Source organism: Emydura macquarii, unplaced genomic scaffold (genome assembly GCF_026122565.2).
Source record: "Emydura macquarii macquarii isolate MOO-44397 ecotype Brisbane River unplaced genomic scaffold, CSIRO-AGI_Emac_v2 contig_306, whole genome shotgun sequence".
Lineage (NCBI taxonomy): Eukaryota > Metazoa > Chordata > Testudines > Chelidae > Emydura > Emydura macquarii.
Window position 1 is genome coordinate 15,532,750 of NW_027130443.1, and position 27,447 is coordinate 15,560,196.

At 38.6% G+C, this 27,447-nt stretch overlaps 2 protein-coding genes across 3 annotated transcripts in view; one reads left to right on the plus strand and one right to left on the minus strand.

The window, feature by feature from the left end:
• Positions 1–27,447, plus strand: part of CIB3 (calcium and integrin binding family member 3) — a 65,717-nt gene that overhangs the window by 33,048 nt on the left and 5,222 nt on the right. The window contains exon 1 of the transcript XR_010922271.1: positions 22,970–23,105. The gene's annotated coding sequence lies outside the window, so the exon portion shown is untranslated. Of the gene's footprint in view, positions 23,106–27,447 lie in introns of the transcript that reaches the window.
• TPM4 (tropomyosin 4) lies at positions 2,994–27,447 on the minus strand. Of its 2 annotated transcripts, none has more exons than XM_067561575.1 (9): positions 27,189–27,447; positions 18,330–18,455; positions 17,226–17,359; positions 12,592–12,709; positions 12,073–12,143; positions 7,855–7,968; positions 5,287–5,349; positions 5,127–5,196; positions 2,994–3,226 (listed from the first exon to the last, which is right to left on the minus strand). In XM_067561575.1, exons 1-9 carry the CDS (start codon positions 27,300–27,302, stop codon positions 3,203–3,205), a joined length of 834 nt encoding a protein of 277 aa, XP_067417676.1. In that variant the 5' UTR covers positions 27,303–27,447; the 3' UTR covers positions 2,994–3,202. The 2 variants fall into 2 exon arrangements, with proteins under 2 accessions (XP_067417676.1, XP_067417666.1); XM_067561565.1 differs by having other exon boundaries at positions 7,893–7,968; positions 27,189–27,443.

The following is a 27,447-nucleotide window of genomic DNA, read 5'->3' on the forward strand; positions in this document are numbered from 1 at the left end:
GTGTGACAGTTTGCTGAAAGTTGATTTTGTTTGAGATTTGCAATTTTATTAAACTTTGAGCTTTTTTCAAGCAAAACTTTAACAAACATAAAATAATGCAAATCATGAAAACAAGAAATTGAATAAATCTGTCCCAATTTGTAACCCTGGTAGCAAACCACAATAAAGTGCAAATTTTAAATCAGTAAAGTATGTTCAGTTTTGAAAAAATGCTCATTTTTAAACAATGCAGACATGTGAACTGCCTGCCTGTAAATGCAGAGTAAAGATACTTGTGACCGCTGAATGGGCAATTACAGGATTTCTGGGTACACTTTCCCTTCATGTGTGGAATGGTGAGGGCAGAAACCATTGTGGGGGATGAAGGTGGGTTCCCAGAGCACAATAAGGGTCTCCAGCAAAACTATTTGCTTTGTCATCAGTTCAAGGAGTTCTTTTTGCATATACTAGAGTTTTCCTATCATTTGTCTTATCAGTTCAATAGTCTTCTAGTGATTTCTCTGGCTTCTTCTGCAATGAAAACTCCCCTTCAATCCTCTATCTTGTCCTGTTCTGGGACTCTGAGAAGCTCACCCAACATTTCCTGCTTTGTATTTCTTTTCTTGCCTTGGAAATTGGCTATTTGTTCCACAGTAGGTAACCTTCCCACCAGTTGGGAGTCACATGGCTTCAGGTGCAGAAGCTGGGGGAACTGAGAAACAGAACTAATAGTTCTGCAGTAATTGTTCAGAACCTACAGGGTTAACATAGCTGGAAGGCTGACTTGCCTTATCTCTGTATTCTGTGCCACTTGGGAAATGTACTTCATAAAATGAAAAAATAGCTTAAAACTCAGGGCACTGCAAAAACAGTGAACCAAATTATTTTTTTAATATTGCCTTATTTTTGCTGTATCTTGTGTTTTAATAAACGGTTACATTATGGTGTTTCTTTATTTAAATCTGCCTTGGAGGCATTTGCTTGACTGGGAGAAGGCTGGGGCATGGCCGTTGAGGGAGCTGGAATGGGAAAGAAGTCCATCGGGGCATAGGGAGGGTGGCAGCCCAGTGGGCTATTAAAATATATATGTATGTGGGCAGCAATCAGCCATGGAACTAAACTTCCTCAGTGCAGATGCCATTTTAAGCACAGGGGCTCTTTCCAAGCTAGCAGGCCCAGGGATGCTCCTAGTTCACATCTGCACACGTCAGCATCTTCCAGGCACCCACAACACAAGTTTATTCAACCCCCAATATAGTTATTTAATATAGCATCTAACTTACTTGCAGAAGTCTCCTCCCCAGGACTATTAGGATGGGTGTCCATCTGGCTTTTAGGAGCTGCATATTCAATGGACTCTGTCTCAGATTTTTGTGTGGGAAAGAGATCTTGGCTTTCAGAGGAGCTTTCTTTCTCCTCCTCCTCCGAGTCTTGGTCAGTCTTTGACAGTGCCCAAGGGAATGACACTGCAGACCCATGACAATTGAGGTTTATTTAAAGTCTTAACAAAGCTGTTCTAATACACTTACATTTTAGAGTTACTAGACTTAATTAGGCAAAGTTCTAAAGTCCTTACTCAAGACAAAATCCTTCTCAATATCATCCCTTTCTAGTATGCTAAATAGTTCTTCTCTATCCTGTTTTCACACTCACTCAGTCTCTAGACTTTTGTCCATCTTTTACTGTGAACATTGTCATAATTTAGATTAAAAGCTTTAAATACGCATAGTTCAGCTTCCTTATAGGTCGCTTTTCAGCCACCTGGCCATTCTAGTTCTCTTTTCCGAGGTTCCTCTGATTTGTCAACTTAATGAAATGCCCAGAATTAAACAAAATATTCCAGGTGTGGATACTAAAGTGTGGTATGCGGAAGGATTATGAGCTATCTCCCATGGTGCATGTATGCATATAGCTAAAAAGTATTTGTATTATTTTTTATCAGAGGCATTAGTTTGCAGTTATTAACAGGTATTTCTTTAAATTCCTTTGGATTACTTCTCTGTTTTCACTGGTGTTTGCAACTCCACTGAATGTAATGATGTTTCTTCCTCTTTAGTAAGATCAGACCTAACAAATTCCTGCAATTTTTCACAGGAAACTTTGCCATTTATCATAACTATTTAGGGATCCTCCAGACAGTTTGCAATTCATGAAACATTGTCCTTGATCAATATGCAAGTATCAACAGAAATATCTATAAATGACTGGACACTATTAAATGAGTATCAGACAATGGGTGTCATATTCAGATTGCAATTAAGCTTTTGATACAATGTCCCTCAGTCTTACTCACATTCATATCTGCTTGGACAGGAACAAACTAGATAAAATCCTTCTATTCAAGGAGTAGCAGATTGATTTAAGATACTAGTTATGGCAGCATTCATCAGTTTACATCGCAGTTGTGATTGGTTTTATTTTGATGCAGCATACAAAGGGGCATCAACACCATAGCAAGTGTATAAAAGTAGAATAAAATCTCACTTTGTGTAGATTTTTAGCTCATCATAGAGCAGACTAACATATAGCATGGGTTTGGCCTTACCAACAAAAAGGAAAGGAACAGGGGATGTGACTGTAAACATGTGGATTTGTTTTTGCTCCCTCAAAACAGGTCTTTGCACAGTTCCTGTTTGCTCGCTCATTATAGTCACTGCTGTCCAGGAAATAAGTAATCAGAAAGTACCTTACTAACCACTGAAGTAATATGAGTGCTACAAATGGGATTTATATGCATTTTTTTATTTTGTCCTACTTTGCCACTTTATTTGAACTTTTTTCCAATTTAGTTATGTGACTCTTCAATTGCATTTTAACTAACAACTGGATAAGTATATTGCTTCTTTAAAAACAATCTGAATACAGTGAAATTAATACTCTTTTTAAAGTATCCTAGTGGGAGTACAGGGCTCTACTAAAATCTGACCAAACATGTTATAAAAGAACAACTTAAAGGAAGGACTCTAGTTATATCATTAATTATAGAAAAGAAAAAAGGAGAGAATGTACAGGTATAAAGGTAGCTTTTTTTTTTTTTTTTTTTTAATTTAATTCAGTTTTCACAGAAAAACACTAAAGGACTAATACTAGGAATTAAACAGAAGAGACTGGTTTTAGAGGCAGAATCTTAGTGCAGCAAGGCAAAGCCAAAAGAGGAAATGCATTTACAAAGAGGTCATATCATTGAGAGCGTGGTCAAGCTCCTCACTGATAGCTTTGTACTTCAGCTTCTGAGCATACAGCTCATCTACAGGTCAAAGGGCCCAAGGCAAGGAGTTCAACAAGAAATGCAGTAAACAGTCCACAGCAAGAGATTCATGGTAGAGAATATGGAGGGCAGTTGGAATGCAGCAAGTGAGGATGAATGGTGGAAAATAAGGTGAGAAGAAAACATGTAAACAAAAGAAGAGAACATTAAAATATAAGGCAGACGCTATACACATGTACTAACTGCCAAAATGGCAAGAGTTTCAATTTCTTATTAAAAATCTTCCAAGAAAGTTTTAGAAAAGATTTAGAAGTCAGTTCTTTCTAATGGTCACAAATGAGTCAGATAACCAACCTAAAAATAAATTATATTCCTATAAATTAAATACAATGGCCTCATGATTAGGTGCAATTGGCATACTGGGATGCAATAGTTAACTAAAAACTACTTTTAGCTTTCATCATTTCTTTTTTGAAAGAGAAGGAGTGAATAGAACTTTGGCAACTAAATGTCATGCCATCATTCCCCATGTCTTTTTCTTTTTTTGGTGCTACTTCCAACCTGCATGACTTTGGCTTTAATTTTGGCCGGTTCCCAGATATGATATTTATTAAGAGTGGCAGAGCTGATGAGCAAAGGTAGAGATCAGGGAATATGAGCAGTCTTCCTTTCAAACAGGGTTATCTGTTAAGTTCTCCCCCCTCCATAACTTTTGGTGATTCTTAAATGTAAATATAGAATTAAACTGAGAACTTTGGTTCTCATTCTATTCTCAATTATAAAATTAATTCTTTATCATCCAAACAAAATTACCAAACAAGGATTTTATTTCTTTATTTTGCGTTTTATATGCACAAGAATTGCAAGCACGGACCACATTTTATAGAATTAGATAAATCTATAGACTGACTAAAGAATAATGGTAGGAAAAAATGTGTTGTTCAAATGAGGGATGGACAATTAGATATATTGATGAAGTCACATAGTAATCACCAAAGCTACTGACTAGCTGTAGACAGGCAAGTAATATGGCTAAGTGATAAGTTAAATGACCCTGTTCAGAAATGAGATTCCATACATTATATACATATTTTAACTATAGTCATGGTTTCAGCTGCTTACATTGCTTTGCTAACAGTTGTTGCATGTGATCTATGGGAAGAAATGGTAGCTATTCCTTTCAGAAGAGATGCTAGCACAACTTCCAAGATTGATGCCCTGTCCTTTTTGTTGGAACATAATCTGGGGTCTAATTTACTTTTGGACCCAGGCATCTGTCTGCATACTAATGCGTGGCCCTCACATCTCCAGATTAACCATCACTATTTTTCTACAGAGAACTAAATTTTGAAGAGTGTATTCAAACAAGTTGCAGAAACCAAACACATTAATGAACAATATGTCTACATCTATGAATTACACATGCATAACTTTCAGTTTATGGGACAACTCTTTTGGAACTCTTCCCAGAGAACTGATTTAGCCTAATGATAGTGAGTGCCACTGATTGTCTTAATCAGGACAAAATGAACATAAATTCAGCTACACGGAGGGAGGGGACACATTCACCCCATGCTAAGGGATTAAATGATGTTTAACAGGTATGAAATTCTGTAATATGGTGTTTTAAAAAAAAAAGTTCAATATAACAATCTGTCTTATTAAGAATTCAAACATATTTTTAAGTGTTCATTGCTTAATCAGGGCAATAGGTCATCCACAAATTCAGATGAATACCAAGTGGATGAATTTTTAGGAGAAAATACTGAGAAAGAAGTAGCACAACTGTACTGAATGGTCTAGCTACAGGTAATTATAGTAGTATAAAGATTTCCCCCCATTATCTACAAAGAATATATAGTGCTAGAATTAATTGTTTCTCAGATTGAAACTGATGGAACTTGTAAAAACAGTAAAGATTTCAAAAGTAATTTCATACCTTCCAGATCATCAATAGTCTTTTCCAGTTTAGCAACTGTTCTTTCTGCAAACTCAGCACGTGTTTCAGCCTGGAAAAAGATTATATGGAAAAATGTCTTAGATACTGGACAAAAAATAATCTCTGCTGAAATGCGAATTCATTAGATAGGTTATCTCACCTCCTTGAGTTTGTCAGAGAGAAGCTTGATTTCTTCTTCATATTTATCCTCTTTTTCAGAGTACTGTGAAAATAGGGTGAACAATCTATTAAAAAAACTGGTAGGAAAATTAATGGATCAGACAATTTAACTTTTTTGTTAAGCTACTGATACGCGCCATTGACAAATAACAGGTAGTAACCTCCCATCATTCTAAAATGCTTTCCCTTAACTATCATCATCCCGTTTCCCGGACTCAACCATGTCATTGAATATCTCGAGGCCTCTTGTTTGCCCACTATCTGAATAAAAGTCAGCATGCCTTGTCTTTTGCTTGGAGACTCTACTCCCTAATCTGAATTATGGCTCCACTTGCACTGTCCTTTTTCACACCATTGCACCCCCTGGAACAAGCTATTCTTCACCAAGTGATTTCTCATCTTCAAATCCCTCCTCAAAAGTCAATTATTTGGACTACAGTTCTATCTTTAGTTTATTATAACTCTGTATCTGTGCCCATTCTGGTACCCAAATATTTGAATTGACTTGTCATAAGATTCAAGAAGCATATGTAAAGTTGGTTACCGCCCCCCAATTTTGTTCTTGTAAAACACCCTATACCAGCTCTATTTTCTTTTTATCCTTCACTTTTCCTCTACACTTCATCCATCATAGCTCATCATTTCACATGTTGCGTCTGAACTACTCTTGTGAGCTCCACAGGGCAGGGATCATGTGAATTTCAGTACAGTTCCATATATACCTATCTAGCTATATCATAGAATCATAAAATATTAGGGTTGGAAGGGGCCTCAGGAGATCATCTAGTCCAACTTCCTGCTCAAAGCAGGACCAACCCCAGCTAAATCATCCCAGCCAGGACTTTGTCAAGAGGCACCTTAAACACCTCTAAGGATGGAGATTCCACGACCTCCCTAGGTAACCCATTCCAGTGCTTCACCACCCTCCTAGGGAAAAACTTTTTCCTAATATCCAACCTAGATCTCTCCCACTGCAACTTGAGACCATTGCACCTAGTTCTGTCATCTACTAACAATGAGAACAGCCTAGCTCCATCCTCCCTGGAACCCCCTTTCAGGTAGTTAAAGGCTGCTATCAAATCCCTCTTCATTCTTCTCTTTTGCAGACTAAACAAGCCTACTTCCCTCAGCTTCTCCTCATAAGTCATGTGCTCCAGCCCCCTAATCATTTTTGTTGCCCTCCTCTGGACTCTCTCCAACTTGTCCACATCCTTTTTGTAGTGGGGGGCCCCAAACTGGACACAGTACTCCAAATGCGGCCTCACCAGTGCCGAATAGAGGGGAATAATCACTTCCCTCAATCTGCTGGCAATGCTGTTACTAATGCAGCCCAATATGCTGTTAGCCTTCTTGGCAATAAGGGCACACTCATATCTGGCTTCTTGTCCACTGTAACCCCCAAGTCCTTTTCTGCAGAACTGCTGCCTACCCAGTCGGTACCCAGTCTGTAGCAGTGCATGAGATTCTTCCATCCTAAGTGCAGGACTCTGCACTTGTCTTTGTTGAACCTCATCAGATTTCTTTTGGCCCAATTCTCCAATTTGTCTAGGTCACTCTGTATCCTATCCCTACCCTCCAGCGTATCTACCACTTTCCCCAACTTAGTGTCATCCGCAAACTTGCTGAGGTTGCAATCCACCCCATCCTCCAGATCATTAATGAAGATATTGAACAAAACCCACCCTAGCACCAACTCTTGGGGCACTCTGCTTGTTACCAGCTGCCAACTAGACATTGAGCTGTAGATACAACTTCTAAAAGGGTTCAGTAATGAGCAAGATATATTCCTATCCTGTTTCTCTTCTGTGCTAGAAAAATTTTGTAAGTGATGCCAGCAAACTAATTCAAAAGCAAAAAATGTTGGTAATACGGATTTAAGACTGTAGCTGCACAACTATGTCCTGTACTATTGAGCCATCCCTGAACATGTTTCATTCCCCAAAACTGAAGTATTAGAAAATCCAGAAATGCAAAGTTCGCTCCCAAATCCCCTTACACGGAGGTTAACTGTTAACACGCACACGCACACACACCAAAAGACATCAACCCCCAACACACACACGCCTGCAAAAAACCCCAAACAAACCTCTCACAATTACAAACAGTAGGAAAATGGGCAATGCACAGGAAAGCTGACTCTTCCCATAGAATACCACGCTTCATTCCCTCTTCAACTGCTTTACCTGCTCCCCCCACCATACAACTTACTGAATTATTTCATAATCAGTTAACATAGCCTCACTGTACTAAATAAATTGATGTGTCTTGTAACATAACTTAGGTCTAATATGTTGACCTGTATGCTAATTTCACACAATTGGCTCTCCAGTCAGATTGTCCCAGGAACTCTACCACTAACAAATGTCCTGGCTTCTGTTCTCTTACTGGTTTTATATAAAAGACTTTTTGGCATTAAATTCACCTTACGCACCAATACTTCCAATAATTCCTTGGTTAATCAATACAAAAGGCATGACAAGTTATTTTCAAATTCCTTTTGGTGATTGCTGTAAACTTGTATCACCAAGTCTTCATTCGCCTTGCTGACCTGTAAGCATTCTCTGTTTTTAACCAGGAAGAACCAACCTTCTCAGACTGAGCCTCCAGGGACTTCAGATTGTTAGTGACATTTTTTAGTTCCTCTTCAAGGTCACTGCATTTTCTACACAAAGACAAAAGTGATCAAATCAATTCCTTTCTGTATATTATGCCATTTGGTTTCCAAATGGGCTAAACAAGTAAATTGTGAGTTAACTTGTCAGATACACTCAGTGCACTAAGTTGGTGTACATGGCACTTACGTGGTTTCCCAAAATATACTATGGGGACTCCATTTAATTGATTTTTGTAGCAAATTATAGCTTGTTAGGAATTCAAGATAGAACAAATAAGACTTTCTTGAATCTTAGATCTCCATGCTCTCTTCTGTGAACAGGTATCTTCTGTTAATTGTAGCATGAATTTAATTAGAACATAAGCATGGCTATACTGGGTCAGACCCATGGTCTACCTAGCCCATGCTCCGGTCTTCCGACAGTGGCTGGTGCCAGATTCTTCAGAGGGAATTAACAGAACATGGCAATTTATCAAATAATCCGTCCCCTGTCATCCAGTCCCATCTTCTGGCAGTTAGAGGCTTAAGGACACCCAGAGCATGCGGTTGCATCCCTGATTGTCTTGACTAATAGCCATTGATGGACCTATCCTTCATGAACTTATCTAATTCTTTTTTGAACTCAATTATACTTTTGGCTTTCAAAACATCCCCTGGCAATGAGTCCAACAGATTGATTGTGTATTGTGTGAAGAAGTATTTCCTTATGTTTGTTTTAAACCTGCTGCCAAGTAATTTCATTGGGTAACCCTTGGTTATTTTGTTATGGGAAAGGGTAAATTACACTTCCTTAGTCACTTTCTTCACACCATTCATGACTTCATAGACCTCCAACATATCCCTCCTTAATCATCTCTTTTCTAAGATGAAAAGTCCCAGTCTTTTTAATCTCTCCTCATATGGAACCTGTTCCATAGCCCTAATCATTTTTGTTGCCCTTCTCTTTTTCCAATTCTAATGTATCTTTTATGAGATGGGCTGACCAGAACTGCATACAGTATTCAAGGTGTCGGCCTATAGGAGTGCTGGGGGAGTGTAGCTAGGAGGTGTGGCCTCCCTCAGAGATTGACGGCGAGGGAGAGCCAAACCTGCTCTGTGGGGAGGAGCCCAGGAGTACAACCTAGGACAGGCCTTCCCACTCAGCAGGGAGAAGGACGTCTCTTTTGGACCAGGTACTCTTGGGAAAGGGGGAAGGAAGGAGCCAAAGGAAGCCAGACATCCGTCTGGCTGCGTTATGGCCTGTAGCTGAGTCAGCGTGTTTCAGCTGGAGCCCTGCTGACCCAGTGATGGAACAACCCGTCACTGCCAGGGCCCTGGGCTGGGATGCAGTGGAGTCGGGTGGGCCTGCGTCCCCCGCTCCTCTTCCTACACCGACCTTGGGGAGATCGCTCACTAAGGGCTAGAGACTGCTTCCCCGCTGCCTGCCCTGCCCTGCCCTGCCCGAGGGCCGGGGCTTTGGACTGTTTACTCACCCTGCTAAGAGCTAGAGACTGCTTCTTGTTTGCTTGGCCCACCCTGCCTAAGGGCTGGGCCTTGAATTGGGTGCTTGCCCTACAAAGGGCTAGAGACCATCCCTGTTTGCTTGGCCTGCCCTACCTAAGGGCCGGAGCCTTGAACTGTGTGCTTGCCCTACCGAGGGCTAGAGACTGTCCCCCTGTTTTTGCTAGAATTCCCCACAGGGTGTATAGCCAGGAGGTGTGGCCTCCCTCGGAGAGTAACAGCAAGGGAGGGCTGCTGGCCGCACCCACACCAGGGAACCTTTACAGGGAGCTGTCACACTCCCTGGCTTGAATTGGTTTCCATTATATACAAGGTTTACAGTTTAGTTCAATGGCTCTCAGCACCCCCACTATAAAAATTGTTCCAGTACACCTGGATGTGGGCATACCAGGGATTTACATAGTGGCATTATGCTATTTTCTGTCTTATTATCCCTTTCCTAATGGTTCCTAATATTGTTAGTTTTTTTGACTGCCATTGCACACTGAGCAGATGTCTTCAGAGAACTATTCACAACAATACTCTGTACTACTTGTGCCTTCCCTGAACATGTTTAATTCCCCAAAATGCAAGTAGCTCTTTCTTGAATGGTAATACCCAACTCATCATTTTGTTTGTATACTTGAGATTGTTTTCCAATGTGTATTATTTTGCATTTATCAGTGTTAATTTTCATCGGCCATTTTGTTGCCCAGTCACCCAGTTTAGTGATATCTCTTTGTAACGCTTCACAGTCAGCCTTGGAATTACTAACTTGAGTAGTTTTGTATTGTCTGCAAACTTTGCCATCTCACTATTTACCCCTTTTTCCAGATCATTTATGAGTGTTGAACAGGACAATACACATCCTTGGGAGACCCTACTATTTACCTCTCTCTATGCTGAAACTGACCATGTATTCTTACCCATTGTTTCATATCTTTTAACCAATTACTGATCCATGAGAGGACTTTCCCTCTTACCCTATGAATTCCTACTTGCTTAAGTGCCTTTGGTGAGAGACATCGTTAACAGACTTTCTGAAAGTCCAGGTACACTATATCAACTAGATAACCCTTGCCCACGTGTTTGTTGACCCCCTCAAAGAATTCTAATAGGTTGGTCAGGCATGATTTCCGTTTACAAAAGCCACATTGACTCTTTCCCAAAACATTGTGTTCATCTATGTGTCTGATAATTCTGTTCTTTATTATATCTTCAACCAATTTGCCTGGTATTGAAGTTAGGCTTACCTACATGTAGTTGCGAGGATCACCTCAATTTTTAAAAAAAAAATCACCATCACATTAACTATCTGCCAGTCATCTAGTCCAGAGGTTGATTTAAGTGATAGGTTACATATCACAGTTAGTTCTGCAATTTCATATTTGAGTTCTTTCAGAACTCTTGGATGAATACCATCTGGTCCTGGTGACTTATTACTGTTTAATGTATCAATTTGTTCCAAAACCTCCTTTACTGATATCTCAATCTGGGACAGTTCCTCTGATCAGTTGCCTAAAAAAATGGCTCCTCATATTCTCTGCAGTGAAGACTGATCCAAAGAATTAATTTAGCTTCTCTGCAATGGCCTTGTCTTCCTGGAATGCTCTTTTAGCACCTCGATTGTCCATTGGCCCCATGATTGTTTGGCAAGTTTCTTGCTTCTGATGTATTTACAAAATTTGTTACTGTTACTTTTTGTGTCTTTTGCTAGTTGCTCTTCAGTCTTCTTTTGGCCTGGCTACTTACAATTTTACACTTGACTTGCCAAAGTTTATGTTCTTTTCTATTTTCCTAACTAGGATTTGACTTCCAATTTTTAAAATATGTCTTTTGGGTCTAACTGCCTCTTGTACTCTGTTAAGCCATGGTGGCTTTTTTTTGGTCTTACTGTTTTTCATTGCATCATAAGCAGCTCTGCATTAATCCAAAAACTATGTTGTTACATACTATAAACAGCCATTGTGGCATATCCAACACTGATCATTAAAAGTACCCAATGTTTAGTTTAGAAGCCCACTTCGGGGGAAAAAAAAGTTGTTCTTGAAACCTGAAGTATTAGCAAAATCATCCCAAACATTTTTAATGACTCCAAAAAATTACTAATGGAACCATAGCATGTTCCCTCATAAAAACACTGGTAGGCCTGATTGAAAATTTTCTGATTTAAAAGATTTTTGTTGGAAAATGCTGATTTAGTTGATTAACTTTTGCAGGGTCCATAGCCCCACCATGGTGACTGCCTTGGAGTTATTGATTCCAGGGCTTCCACGTTCCTTGCTCCCTGGATGCCCTGGGAGCCAGGGCATTAGGAAATTTTTGAAATTTCTAATTTTCACTGAGATACCTGAATGACAAAGAAACTCAAGCTTTTAAAAAATATTGGCATTTCCTGCAGAATGGAAATGTCAATTTCTGATCTGCTCTAGACACTGGCAATCTTTTTCATTAATGAGATACAATACTTGGATCCTATAGTGACGTCAGTATGAAAACCCTGGGATGAGGCTCTATGTATTATGCAAGCCCAGACTATGGGAAGTGATCCTGTGGAGACCCCTCATCCCCACATTCAGGGAACAGATGGGACCTAAAAAAGTCTTTCCATCTCTAATCTAATATTCCAAAATGATTTATGTACGTACAAAAACATTCTGAACAGCCACTCACAGTTCTGACACCTCAGCACGTTCCTCAGCTCTCTCTAGTTCACCCTCCAAAATGACAAGCTTACGAGCAACCTGCAAAGACAGAAAGGAGAATTATTTTATCCCACCCAGAGCCACCCACATTCCCCATTTGTTTTCCACAAAGCCCCACATCCCTGCAGATTTTTTTCTTCTCAAATAAAGGCTAGAAGCAGAACTCCCTGAAGATATGCAATCAATAAACAACTTATTACTCTTGACACCCTGGAATCAGCTGCTAGAGAGAGTGAACTCAATGCAGGATACCTTCCCCAGAGGCAGAGAAGCTACCCATTGTTCCTAGTATTAGCCAGCCTAAGACATCATAGTTACAAGCTCAAAAATATATTCCAAACTTGAACTGCCACTTTATGGGAAGTGTACAAACAAACAGTATTGAACAGTCTATATGACTGCTTTAAGTTCTTCCAGACCCTTTTTTAAAATCACTTTCTCACCGAAGCAAACAGCACCTGCTGCTTCCTTACAGTGCACTTTTTACCTCTTCATATTTACGGTCAGCCTCCTCAGCAATATGCTTAGCCTCTTTCAGCTGCATCTCCTGAATTTCCATTTTTTCTTCATCCTTCATTGCTCTGTTTTCAATAACCTTCATACCTCTATAGAAGGACACAAAATGGATTGTTTTAGAGATAATGTGGTTACTATAAGCCATTCAGAACATTAACCTAACAGGCTCTGATGTGAACTTCTTAATATCTAACTACTGTGACTTGAATCTTAAACCAATCTTAAATTAGTTTGGAATGAATCACTACTTATCAGATTTTCTGAACTTAACAGTGCTTGCAGCTACTGAATGATGCAGGATTCTTCCTTAGCTTATTGTGCTTCTTCCCTTTAGTAAGATCCCAATAGACTTTCAGTAGATTTAACGATACAAGCATTTAAAACTTTAATATATTTTAGAGATACCAATAGGAACTTTTCTTTTTAAAACCTTACCCAATGTTATAGTTCACAGAATAATTAGGTAACGAGGAAATTGCTAGATACAAACTGCTAGTTCTTTATGGCTTCACCTAGGAAAAGTATTTAGGTTATTCAAGACAAACTATTCAGACCAGGTTTGTGTTTTTTAAATGCTGAGAAATGCTTTCTTAGAGCTCAAATCTGTAGCAGTTTGTGGACTATTAGAGTAAAATAATATCAAAGGCCAATGTAGAATCTGTTGACTCTAATATTTCCCCTCCCAACACACAGCAACTAATAAAGTTTCAGGACTCTTGCCTGATGATCGAGGAGAGCCATCAAGGCTCACAAGCACCTAGTATTCAGAGCACAGCTTTGGTTCTAAAAACTGCATTATCTTTACAGATAGATCCAGCAAGAGAAACCCTAAAGCAGGGTGGATAAAAATCAATGATTTAAAAAAAAAATCAGAATTGGATTTTTTTTTTAATTTAAATCAGATTTTTTTGATTTTTTAAAAATCATCAATAAAATACTAAATTTCTCTCTCATTTAAAAAATAACAGTTACAATTAAATCTCATCACAAACATGCTAAACCTACACTTACAGTCTCATAAAAATGAATTAATAGCTCTAGTCTGTCCAACCTAAGTACCAGCTCTTGCTTCTTGAAAGTTCTGGGCTTTCAGTTTCTGTTTCAGTTTCTGTTTCTCAGCAGACTAAAGTCACATGTGCAAAGAAAGACACAGGCTGGATAGGAGTGTTGTTGTTCTGTGCTTAGGTGGTGGTGGAACTGGGCCAAGCAAGGCAGAGGAGTTAGTTAAGGCACTGTCTTAAAGACAGAGACAATGGATGGAGGCAGAGTGGAAAGGAACAGTGGAGTGGACTAGAAAGAAAAAGGGAAGGCATTATTCAGTACACACAAAGCTTCTTATATTCCCCCACATTTTTGCCACAGAAAAACTGTCATGGTTTCTGGACATAAGAGACCCTAACCGGGAATATTTTGAAGCAATTCCTTCCCTGGGTAAAAAAGGAAAATGTGTTAAGTGTAAGCAGTGCAAGAAGGAGATGCAGGGCTTAGTTGCAAGAATGAAACATTACAATGAAAACTGCTTATTAGGAGAAAATGATGTGGATGTCTGAAGAACAATGTGGATCAACCGGTTAGTAACTTAAATAATTCACTTTGCAATGCATCATTCTTCAAGACTCTCTCTATGCCTTTTAGTATAAGTGTGATTTAACAAGTAAATTCCCAAGCTGTTTGCTATGTTGGACGTTGCTAGAAAAAAAAATTTAGCTTAGCTAATCCTTATGGCTTGTTTAATTAGTTAATTGAATCTATCACCCAAGTGTACGGTACAGAAAGCTGCAGTAAGAGAAATCTAGAGTTGCCAGTTGTCACGGGGCGTCATTTTCTTATTTTATATTACATAATACATCCCTCTTATTTTGGAACATCGTGGCCAGAGACCATAAGGGTAATGCCATAAGTCTATTCCCTATTTTACTTCAGCATAACTCAGCTTTCCCAAGGAAACCCCATCCTATACTTGTTTTCTCAAAAAACAAGTGCCAGTGAGTTCTATGGGGCTTACTCCAAAATTAAGTGCACTCTAAGTGTAGTCAGTCTTAGCTTTTTATGGTAATTTGGACTCCGCTCTGCATCCTTGCTGAAAAAAATATAAATGATCAACTGAATAATAGAGTGAGAAAAACAACTATTCAAAATAATTTTTGAATTTTGTTTCAGGATCCCATTTAAGCATAAGAGACTGTCTATCTGCAACAACTTCAGAGTCATCCATTAGTACTTTTAGCAGCAGTGCTGCAAGTAAACATATTTCAGACAACAAAGTATCAGTAGCAAGCAAAAGATTTCAATCATCCAGTGAAATCACCATCATGGATGGGTTTGTAGTGAGGACCAGCAAATACCAACAAGACACCATAGATGAAAAGATTGCTCGGTTCATTTATGCCACAAATTCTCCTTTTCGCATTAACGATAAACACTTCATTGACATGGTTGAGTCCTTACAACTAGGCTACACTCCACCTGGTAGAGCAGACATTGGTGGAAAGTTGCTAGATATAGTGTATGAGAAGGAACATGAACAATGTGCAAAAAATACTGATGGGAAATTTGCCAGTTTAAGCCTTGATGGGTGGAACAATGTACACAATGATCTAGTAATACGTGCCTGTGTGACAACAGAAGATGGGGTTGCATATCTTTCAGAAACAATGGATACATCAGGAAATGCCCACACAACATAATATTTAAAAGAAGTGGCTGTGAAAGCTGTAATAAACTGTGATTAGAGGCCCTTCTTCACATCCTGATGTTGGGATGTCCACACTACATGCAGCTACTAGAAGGGGATACATCACATTCTTTGCTAATGAGATATACAGCTATTTCCTAGACAGCAGTATAATCCTGGATTCTATTTATGAGCCTAGGAGGAATATATGGTTTGGTGATTAACGCAAGGGACAGAGTCAGGACTCTTATTAGGTGCTATTTCACTTGAATGGATAGACAAAAATATATAAGTATTTTACAAAAAGCATAGTCCAACACATAGATTTGGCATATTCATTATAAAATGCATGATGATGAGGTAGCTGAAAGTTGGGTTCTGTTATCAATGCTGACAGTAGTGACCTGGTGCAACATCACAGATCCTGAGTTACCTCTTCTGCAAAATAGGGTGGTCGATATGTATCTACTTCGAAAGATAGGTATATGAGGAGCTGTAAGTGCATAGAATCATTATCAATGAGTGGAAGAGGTGAGACTAAAATGAGTGGTCTCTTGGCTCCCAGTCCAATGCCCTTCTCCTTAGCCAATAAGTGCTAAGTGGGGGAAAGCAGTTAGAGCTCCAGGCAGGAGCCAGCTCAAATTCTGTGCATATGATACAGAAAATCCAGCAAGGTCTGGGAGCCTGTGCAGTGCAGCTGGAATGTTCAGAAAATTAAAAGTAAGCATATAACAAGTTATTCTCTGTATGTGCAAATTATGAATTTCTGTATTTGTAATTGCCAAATTTGAATACATTTTCATGAAGACAACGAAATACACCTCTCCAATCTCAGGACTACTCTCCTGCCAACTTTAAAGTTTCTACCCCAGACTTTGAGACTCAAGAGTGTTAAAATAATCAGAAATGTTATTTAACATGATTAGTTCTCACTGTCCTCATTCTTGGAAACACTTGAGTCATTTTTGCTCAAACTTTCAATCTGAGGCAAGGACCACAGCTGGAAGCTTTCAGTCCAAATCCTAAGAAATTCTCCAAGTTATAGGCAACTGAAAACAGAGTTCTAATAGAAAGTTTTATGCAATTTAGACATTGTTACTGCTTTACCGATAATATATATTTTTAATTTATTCAAACAGTATTAAAAAGGCTAAGGGCTCAGTTCAATTCCCATTGAAATCAAAGTAATTGACTTCAATGGAAGATAGAGCCAGCTATAAAATAAATTGAAGAGCAAAGTTAAACAGTGTTTAGGGCTCAAAATTGAAAATTCTTCTATTTTAATTATCTGACTGCATGAACTGAATGTTGAGAGCTGCATCACAATTATTTGCAACCTGACCTTGAGATTTCCATGTGAGTTAGTGATGCATTCAATGGTACATTTTCTCTTGGACTGCACTCAGTACCTTAGATATAAGTTCATGAACTTTTATGTTGTTTATTTATTATAGTATCCCAGGGGTGCGCATAATGCTTAAGAGGTAAATAAAGATACAGTTTTACCCACTGGAGATAACAGGCTTTATTACAGCAAAATGGTACCCAAATTATAACAGATCATGGTGGAAAAGGAGTAGATTAGACAGCTGGAGAGGAACAGGACAAGGGAGAATATAGCCCTTGGGAAGTCTAGTTTCCCTAAAGTGGGCAGCTGGGGTATATATGATAAATTGCAAGTTTCTTGTCATTTTCTGGATGAAACAGAAAATGCTAGACCATCAAAACAGCTTATTATTAACCAGTTAGTGTCAGTATCATTTTTATGACTATGGCCCTTTACTTCTCACAATACTAAAAGTAACATCTGAAAAAGTGAGTGGGAAATAGAACTTAAGTGCACCAAGTCTTTAAATCCTACGAAGATTGTTAAAGTATCCTACTACTAGGATCTTCTGATGTTCTCTGCATTGTTCTTTTTGGATGCATACCTCTCACTTTCATCTGCTGCCTTCTCTGCCTCCTCCAGTTTCTGCAGAGCTGTGGCCAGACGTTCTTGGGCACGATCCAGCTCCTCTTCCACCAGCTGGATACGCCGATTCAAAGCTGCTACTTCACCTTCAGCCTATGCAAAACAATCATATAGCACTGGTTAAATAAAACCCAACTAGCTAGATACCAACAATTCAAAATGATCATATCTAATTACTTTTTTTTCCCTATTTATATTCATGGAACAGAGGCTTTCTAGTGTTTTAGCTATATAACCGTAAGAATTTTAAGATACAGAATATGTTTATTAAAAATATATCTACACCCTCTCTGCCTCATCACTCTTTCCACCAAATTAACCATTAAAAATCTGTTTAACAAGAAAAACACTTTCAAGTAATTGTACTGTGGAAGTTCTACAGGTAAAAATCTAGTTGGAACTTTTTTCTTAATCTTCTAACTCCAGGATGGCTCAGTCCAGAAACTCCACATTTGGTTTATTTTGTTAGTCTTGTCAAAGATCCTAATACTAGCCTCGGATGGCTTGTTAATGGAATTTAATTAAAGCAGCTTCTGTGTACATTAGGGGCTCTACCGTCTATAAACTCTTTGTCACATGCAGTCAGCACAGACTAGTATGTGGCACAGCTAGAAACTTTCCCAAAATAATTCCACTTTATGTTTTCTACTACCTCCATATAACCCTCTGAGACTGGGTGGGGTGTGGGGGGAGGGAAGGGGGTGAAACAGGAGACAGAGACACGAATGAGAAGATGGGGAATTCAATATAGGGCCCATGGTGGAAACTACACAGGAGAGCATCTCTTGGGTATAAGAAAGCTGGTTTTAGGATACTCTTGTGCTGGTGGATCAGCAGGAAGTTTCCTAACGCAGCAGCAGATGTATCCCTAGCCGAACAATATCATTTTTTGTGGGGATTATGTACCTCAAATAATTATCTAATTGTCTCTGCCTTTTTCCTTTGGTCATACTACTGCAATAAATTAACACTAAATCAAATATATCACCAATATACTCTATGTGTATTGTAAAATATACCATTTCTAGTTAATTACACATCTGCATTTTATATAGGTACATACATCTGTTGCCTTCTTCTCAGTCTGTTCCAGTTTTTCCTGAGCATCTTTGAGAGCTTCTGAGTATTTATCCAGTTCATCTTCAGTTCCTTTCAACTTCTTCTGCAGTGCCATCAGCTCATCCTCTACCTTTTGAGAATGAAAAATAAGTTGTGAATATTTTGACATATTGGTTGGTCTATTTATACATAAAGATAGCTAAAGACTTCTCCATACTATTAGTTTTAGATCGTGTTAAGATGTTTTAAAAGTGATGCTATGGAGATGATTTTTCAAAGTTCCTGTGTAACTTCAGTTGTTTAGATGCCAAGTAGTCTGCACAGTTTTACACTATGTTAATAAACCTAACATGGCAGCTGAGCAGGTTGTTTGGCAGCCATACAATAGACTTCTGAAACCAAGCTATATCTATGTTTCTGAATTGATTTGGCAAGCCTTACCTATGAGGAAAGATTTAAAGAAACATGCCTTGTTAGTCTTGATAAAAGACTGAGTGGTAACCTGATAACAATCTTCAAATATGTTAATGGCTGTTATAAAGAGGATGGTGATCTGCTGTTCTCAGTCTGCTATAAGTGGTACAAGAAGCAATGGGCTTAATCTGCAGGAAGGGAGATTTAGGTTAAATATTAGGAAAACTTTTCCAACTATAAGGATAATTAAGCACCAGAATAGGCTTCCAAGGAAGGTTGTGGAATCCCTGTCATTAGAGGATTTAAGAAAAGGTAGACAAACATCTGTCAGGGATGGTCCAGATACACTTGGTCCTGCTTCAGTGCAGAGGACTTGACTACATGACTTCTTGAGGTCCTTTCAAGTGCTACATTTCTATGATTCTGTGACTCTCATCCTCAGCTGTTTTAAGTAGCCATAACTCTATTTAACTTCGATTTAGCTATGACAATTTACACAAGTTGAGAATCTGGCCCTGTAAGTCCAAGGATAGAGTAATCCTCTGTGCTGCCCTGGTCTGAAATAAAAAATTATGCTACTACAGTGTGCTCCTCCTAAGGGAAGGCAGTGACAAGCTTGTCCCCATCACCTACAATACTGTCACTGATTTCAGATAATAGACAACTTCATGTATATATGAAAAATGTATTACACCCATTATCCCAGAAATCAGGGAGAACTCTTAATGAAACATAAAAAAGTTGGAACATGTTATGAAAAATCAACTCCATATTTCCTTTACTATTTGACTGTGTTCCCCTTTGTTTACAGGCTTTAGCCCAGTTGGTGCATATGTAAATACAACATTGGATCTATTGTATCCTTAACAGATGCATGAGGATAGTTACAGAATGAACCACAGAAGTACAGGGTATTAAGTAGAGTACAGCTTAGAGTCCATATCTCTTTAAGCGAGCGCTGCTACACTTCACAGGGTAAATTCTGAGGCTCGACTTGAAATATGTTGAATATGATCATGGCAAATCTGTTACCTGAAATACAGAGGTACCATCCACTCACTGAAAGATCATTATTTTGTTAGATTTGATGGTCATAACATTATTTTCCTAAAGCTTCAGAGCTTTAAACCACACATGGTTCTCCAATGGAAGGAGGGATGTATTAGTTCATCCAAGGTATTTCCAGCTTATCTTATTATTCAGACACACTCTACCATACCATATAAATCCATATTGTATTCTAAAAAGGTGCTATTTATAGCCCGCTGGGGGACTGCCCAATGACAAATTGCCCCCTGCTCCCTGGAGAATTTCTATTATCATGAGACTTCTTGCTGATAACATAACTGGTGTGCCTGCAGTTTGTCTGATCTGTCATTGAACTCATAGCACCACTTTTGTTCTAGTCTTTCCTGGGAATAGTTAATTTATTTAATTGGGGAGAATGATCCCTTATATAAGTTCAGTCTATTAAAAAAGTTAATTTAAACTACCTTTGTATGTGTGTTAATTTTTAGTGCAATTCTTTTCCTTTGTTAACTGGGGCCTGGAGGTTATCTTTATGGTAATTTTGATTAGCATGTTATGTATGTACATTACTGTACGTGTGCTCCAAGTAGCCTATGCTGTGGCAAAAAGGGCTAATATGATACTAGGATATTTTAACAAGGGAACATTGAGCAGGAATAAGAAAGTTGCAAAATTTGAGAGGATTCAGAGAAAAGCAACAACAATTTATGATCTGGAAAATGAACCTTACAATGAGAGACTAAGAGCTTGTATTCATTAGTGTTTTTTCCTTTGTATTGCCAATTAACTCAAGGTAGTTAATACCATTGTAAAGACTAGTCTGGCCAGTTCACAAATATTTGTGGTTTATACTAAGCTGATCCCTAAAAAAGCACAAGATATTTAGTTTATCAAAGAAAAGGTTAGGAGATTATTTAAACACAGTCTCTAAGTACCTAAGTCAGCAAAGTTCAAGCTAGAAATAAAATGCAAATTTTTAACAGTGAAAGTAATTAACCATTGAAATAGATTAGCAATGTGGTGAACTCTCCATCACTGGTAATCTTTAAATCAAACTGGATTACTTTTAAAAAGATACACTAGTTGACTTCAGTTTATTGGGTTAGCTGCAGGAATGACAGCATGAAATACTATAGCTTGATTTTTTTATGAAATCAGATTAGGTGCTCATAATACTCCTTTAGTACCCTTATACTTTATTTTATGCTCTAGGTGCTGTTGGAAAATATTAAAAACTACAATTAAAAGAATTCTAGATCCAACAATTTTACCTAACATCCTAATAAAAATGACAAAGCGATTAAAATAAAAATTCCTTCCATAAACACTCTACTCACTGCCCTCATACTTCTTTTTGATGTTGGCAAAATCATTTAATCTCTCTGAGCCTCAGTTCCCCATATTTAAAACAGGGATAATAATACATATGTTGAAGAGAACTTAATTAGGCATGGGAGGGCATATAAGTATCTCCAAAAATCATACACAGATTAATACTGTTGTACAAAGATTTTTTCCCCCGGGAAGTTTCTTCCATTCAGCTGTTAGTTTCCTTCTCTTCAGTTCGCCTATGCACAACATGGCACCCCTTTTTCTAGCAGAGGGGGACACGGGACACTGTTCCATCAGAAGCTTGTCATTATTATTCCTTGAGTCCACTTGATAGATCACTTTAGAGTGACACAATGGTAATTTCTGTCTTTGGGCTGTGCATGCTGGGAATACATTTTGCTCTGTTAGACTAATGTAATTCAAGAGTAACAGAAGTAGAGGGAGTTATTGTGTATTAATGTCGGTGTAACTGAGAGAAGAATTCCTGTTGTCTCAGTCATGCTCTCAGACTCTGGTGTTCTCAGTCCTGTTCTCAGATTTTCCACATTGTGCTACTATTGGGCAGGCTTTGTTTTCTATTTTCTCACTTCTTTTTCCTTTACAGCTACAAAAAACTTTCCATTATAAAGCCTTGTTTTTGTTGCTTATCACTTTGCCAAACATTAACTGTTTGGTCTGAAATTTTGCATGCCACATGTGTGATGTAGGCTGAATTTTTGGGAACATTTCAGCCAAAAGAGTTGAGCTGCTTCAGAGAATGAGAGTATGGAAAAATAGTGTTTTGCCAGTGTTAAAAATGCTGACAACTTTTTATTTGAGCAGCTCTAGTGCCCCGTGCTTTGGAATAGGAACTTGAAATTTGGTAGGGTGAGTGGCCTTTGTATTAAGGATGTATCTTTTGCAGGTGCACTGAAAATCCACCCAAATGTGGTGATGTTATAAATCTTTGAAAAAAAAATCCCCGTGTGCACATGCTTAGCAAAGTCTCTGATTTTAGCGGCTGAAAATCTCTGAAGATTCCATCATCATTGAGCATGCCTGAACCTCTCACAGTTCCTACTGCTGATTAGACTACATGTGCACCATTCCCACAGAGCAACTGAGGATGTTTCACCCCTCAGAATCTTATGTGTGAGCAGACCTGTGCACTGTGTTGTGATGGAATATATGCAGTCTGGCTACTCTGAGAGCACCACAGAAAAGCCCATGAGGAAGTTAATAATTTTGTATTCACTACAGGATTTAGGTACACTGAATAATGAGGGTAAAGAATAGCAAATATGTTAGGTGCCCAGCTTAGCTTAACAAAGAAGACTTTGGTGAGCTAAAACACAAAAAAGCTTACAAGAAGTGGAAGCTTAGTCAGATGATTAGGGAGGATTATAAAAATACTGCTCAAACATGCAGGCCAAAGCACAACTGGAGTTGCAGCTAGCAAGGAATGTGAAGGGGAACAAGAAGGGTTTCTACAAATGTTAGCAACAAGAAGGTGGTCAGGGAAAGTGGGGCCACTTACAGAATGGGGGAAGCAATGTAGTGACAGAGGATGTGGAGAAAGCTGAGGTACTCAATGCCTTTTTTGCCTCTGTCTTCACAGACAAGGTCAGCTCCCAGACTACTGCAGTGGGCGACACAGAATCGGGAGGAGGTGAACATCCCTCAGTGCTGAAGGAATAGGTTCAGGATTATTTAGAAAGACTGGACATACACAAGTCCATGGTGCCAGATGCAATGCATCCGAGGGAGTTGGCTGATATGATTTCAGAGCCATTGGCTATTATCTTTGAAAGCTCGTGGCAATTGGGGGAGGTCCCTGATGACTGGAAAAAGGCAAATATAGTGCCCATCTTCAAGAGAGGGAAGAAAGAAGATCCAGGGAACTATAGACCAGTCAGCCTCACCTCAATTCCTGGAAAAATCATGAAGCAGGTCCTCAAGGAACCCATTTTAAGGCACTTGGAAGAGAGGAAGGTGATCAGGAACAGTCAACATGGACTCACCAAGGGTAAGTCATGCCTGACCAACCTGATTGCCTTATTTGAAGAGGTGACTGGCTCTGTGGATGTGGGGAAAGTGGTGAACGTGATATACCTTGACTTTAGCAAAGTTTTTGATACTGCCTCCCACAGTATTCTTATCAGCAAGTTAAAAAAGTATAGGTTGGATGAAAGGAATATAAAATGGATAGAGAGCTGGCTAGATCATCGGTCTCAATGGGTAGTGATCAATGGCTCCACGTCTAGCTGGCAGCCGGTCACAAGCGGAGTGCCCCAGGGGTCAGTGCTGGGGCCGGTTTTTTTCAACATCTTCATTAATGATCTGGAGGATGGGGTAGATTGCACTCTCGGCAAGTTTGCAGATGACACTAAGCTAGGGGGAGTGGTAGATACCCTGGAAGGTAGGGATAGGATACAGAGTGACTTAGACAAATTGGAGGATTGGGCCAAAAGAAATCTGATGAGGTTCAACAAAGACAAGTGCAAAGGCCTCTACTTAGGATGGAAGAATCCCATGCACAGCTACAGACTGGGGGCCGATGAGCTAGGCAGTAGTTCTGCAGAAAAGGACCTGGGGGTTACAGTGGATAAGAAGCAGGATATGAGTCAGCAATGTGCCCTGGTTGCCAAGAAGGCTAAGAGCATATTGAGTTGCATTATTAGGAGCATTGCCAGCAGATCGAGGGAAGTGATTATTCCCCTCTATTCGGCACTGGTGAGGCCGCATCTGGAGTATTGTGTCCAGTTTTGGGCCCCCACTACAAAAAGGATGTGGACAAGTTGGAGAGAGTCCAGCAGAGGGCAACAAAAATGATTAGGGGGCTGGAGCACAAGACTTATGAGGAGAGGCTGAGGGAACTAGGCTTGTTTAGTCTGCAAAAGAGAAGAATGAGGAGGGATTTGATAGCAGCCTGTAACCACCTGAAAGGGGGTTCCAGGGAGGATGGAGCTAGGCTGTTCTCAATGGTAGTAGATGACAGAACTAGGAGCAATGGTCTCAAGTTGCAGTGGGGGAGATTTAGGTTGGATATTAGGAAAAAGGTTTTCACTAGGAGGTTGGTGAAGCACTGGAATGGATTACCTAGGGAGGTGGTGGAATCTCCATCTTTAGGTGTTTAAGCTGCGGCTTGACAAAGCCCTGGCTGGGATGATTTAGCTGAGGTTAGTCCTGCTTTGAGCAGGGGATTGGACTAGATGACCTCCTGAGGTCCCTTCCTCTAATATTTTATGATTCTAAAAGGAAATAGTGAATAACTACCCATTCACTGAGCACCATACATGTTGTGCACTGAATGAAGTAGGGTTGTATGGAAAAAACAGTACATGATCAAGTAATTAGACTGTATTATAATGTGCATATATAAGAGTTGCCATACAGTATTTAAAACACTTTGGGTACTTATGTAATATCATTAGTACTATAAAACATGAATAATGTGGAAGAAAATTTTTTCAGTTCTTTAAAGGCAAAGATCAGAGTGGATTCTTTATATTTTTAAATTCTGCTCCCACCACATCTCTACATACAGGATTATTGGTTTTAGGTTAATGGGACATGGACTGAGATTATAAAAAACATTGTTTTACAGCAAATATTGTAACTTAAGGATAACTTTCATTAAAATTCAGTTAAATTTTTCCACTTGGATGCAGCTTTTTTCTTTTCAAATCAATCCTTTTGCTTTTTCATTTAGTTCTGATATTTCATAAACGATTGAGCCAAGAAAAGTTTTGGAAATGTGAAAGATTCAATATAAAATATATCTGTCCCCCCAAAATCCCTCCTTTAAGCAACCTTGTGTGAACAACTGGGATTGCACAGCCTCCCTTGTCTTGTCATATAAAGAGTGTCTTCCCCTCCTTCATCAAAACTTGTGCAAAAACACTGACTTTGTGAAGCATTTCAGCTACTTATTGTTCAAAATTCTGTTTTTATTCAAAATTATATTGTGTTTTGTGTCTTTCGAGTGAAACTGGTGGGCCTTAAGTAGTACTGACCCTCTGGACTCATCTCTTGTAAAAATTATAGTCTGGAATATAAAAAGGGATAACATGAAAAAGCAGAAGCTCTGCAAGAAGTGCTGTATTTGACCTGAATCTAAAGGTCAAATATGAAATCCCTGCTAGTATTGGTACAGTGCCTGCACTCTAACACTAGTCATTGGTGCACTGGGATACAAATAAACTTAATGTAATCCTCTTCCAATCACATTTAGCAATGACTGCATGTTTGTGGAAAATATTTTTCTGTCTCAACCTTAGTCTTTGCCATAAAACACCTTTTACTTAAAACACTTCTTTGCTATGATGTTCTTTTTGTTTTGCAATACAAGTCTCTTCTCTCTAGTGATTTAAGTAACAAAGCACAGGTGACTTAAAATGTTTGAGTGAAATCTTGGATAAATCCCACTACATTAGACAGCTGTGGTTTCATCTGTGTATTCTGCCAATTTAAAAATCCCAACCACAGCTCTAGCAATGCATTCCTGGAGTCCTACAACCCAACACTGCTACTCTTGGGGGAAGACAATAAAGACCTTTCATGAATTGAAGTGAAGCACAAAGTAGGATTCCAACATTGGTAACATTACAATGTCCATTACGCCACAGGTCAGAACTGCAGTAGACATTTGCATTCAGAGAATCAGAAGAGGATTAAATACAAATATACACACATGCCAAGGAATTAATACTTGTCTCAAATTTGTCTTATCTGAATATGTGAAAATTATGTATTCTTTGCAGTCTGCAGTGTGTAACATTGCTCTAACAGTGTCAATTTTCCAGATATTTAAGAATATTACATGCCTGTCTGCTATGAGATCCCCTAATTTTGATTCCTCAATTGAAAAATACAGTTTTTGGCTATATTAATACAAATGACATTTAGGCTGTTTTGTAAGTACTGCTATTATTCATAAAATTTATAGTAAGTTTTAAAAGTGAAAATATATATCCATTTCCCTTTTCACAAAAGCTTTATTTTTACTCATGTTGTGCCAAAAGTAATGCATCTTTTTCTCTTCTGGCTCTTTTATAGTTTTATTTACCATTCTTAAGTATTAAACAGAGGTTGTAAAATTATCTTGAAATATCACAATAGTTCTTTTTCTTCTTTTTTTAAGCTCATATCAGTGTGCTCAACTAACAAGCTAATACTCAAGAAATGCAATCTGTTTGACCACATAGTGAGTCCAAATGCTGAACTTACTACATTCAAAAGACTGCAGTATAGTTCTTTACAATCTATTTGGCTGATAATCAAAATCAATACTAACTTTTCATGTCGTATTAGTAAGAAGAATCATTCCATAGAGTGGTGGGCTATAAAAACAGAGAAAAAAACTAAATGCAATACATTAATGTTCCACTATTAGACCATTCTTGTCAATTAAACATAGCACAAATATAGGGCAAACACCCAAAATAAGGAATACAATGAGAGGAAAAAGACTTCAATTACATCAGATTAATTACATTAATACAAATAACTTAGTCCATTACCTCAATTTCAGTATTCAATATTTCTGGTTATTCCCAGTAACAGAAATCTTACCTTACTGTCTGGAGTAGATGGTCAAGGTCAATTGGCTCACAAATGAGGGACATTTCTTGTACTGAGGAATAGTTAGGTGATCTGCATATATTTTGCCACAGGCTTAGGTTTAATTAATGATCAGGCATTGCTTAGGAAAAATCTAACTGTGTGTCATCCTTGTTTTTAAGCTACAAAGCTCTGGTCTCTTCCAGGAAGGTTCAAGCTCAGGGAAATTAAATGAGGAAATAATGTAGAACTCAGAAAAAAAGCTCTCTGGAGTACACTGAGCAGTCTAGGAATAGTGCTGCCATCACTGATTCCCAAATTGAAATGGATGAGCAAGTAAAAAAAGTTAACAGATTGTCCCGTCTGCATGCATGAAATATATAACCAAAATGCAAAATACTTCAAAAGAGGGTAAGCAGAACAATAAATGATACCTAACAATATTATTGTTTTCTCACCATCACAAGACTATGCTACTTGCATTCTTAATATTTTATTACAATTTTCCCCACAATGTAGATATACAATTGCTTTTATTTCTACTGACCTGTTTGCACTTGTCCTCAGCTGCTTTCTTGTCTGCTTCAGCCTGTTCTGCTCTATCAATTGCATTCTCCTTATCTAACTTCAGCATCTGCATCTTTTTCTTGATGGCTTCCATTTTTACTTGAGGTTGTGTGTCTCACACACAAGGGAAGAAAAACTTTACAAGAGCAAACTTGCAGTAAACTGTCTTTAAAAATGGTGGAGAAAGAAGTAGAGGACTGATCTAGGCATGCAGGACAGTGAAGCCTTGAATGGCTGTA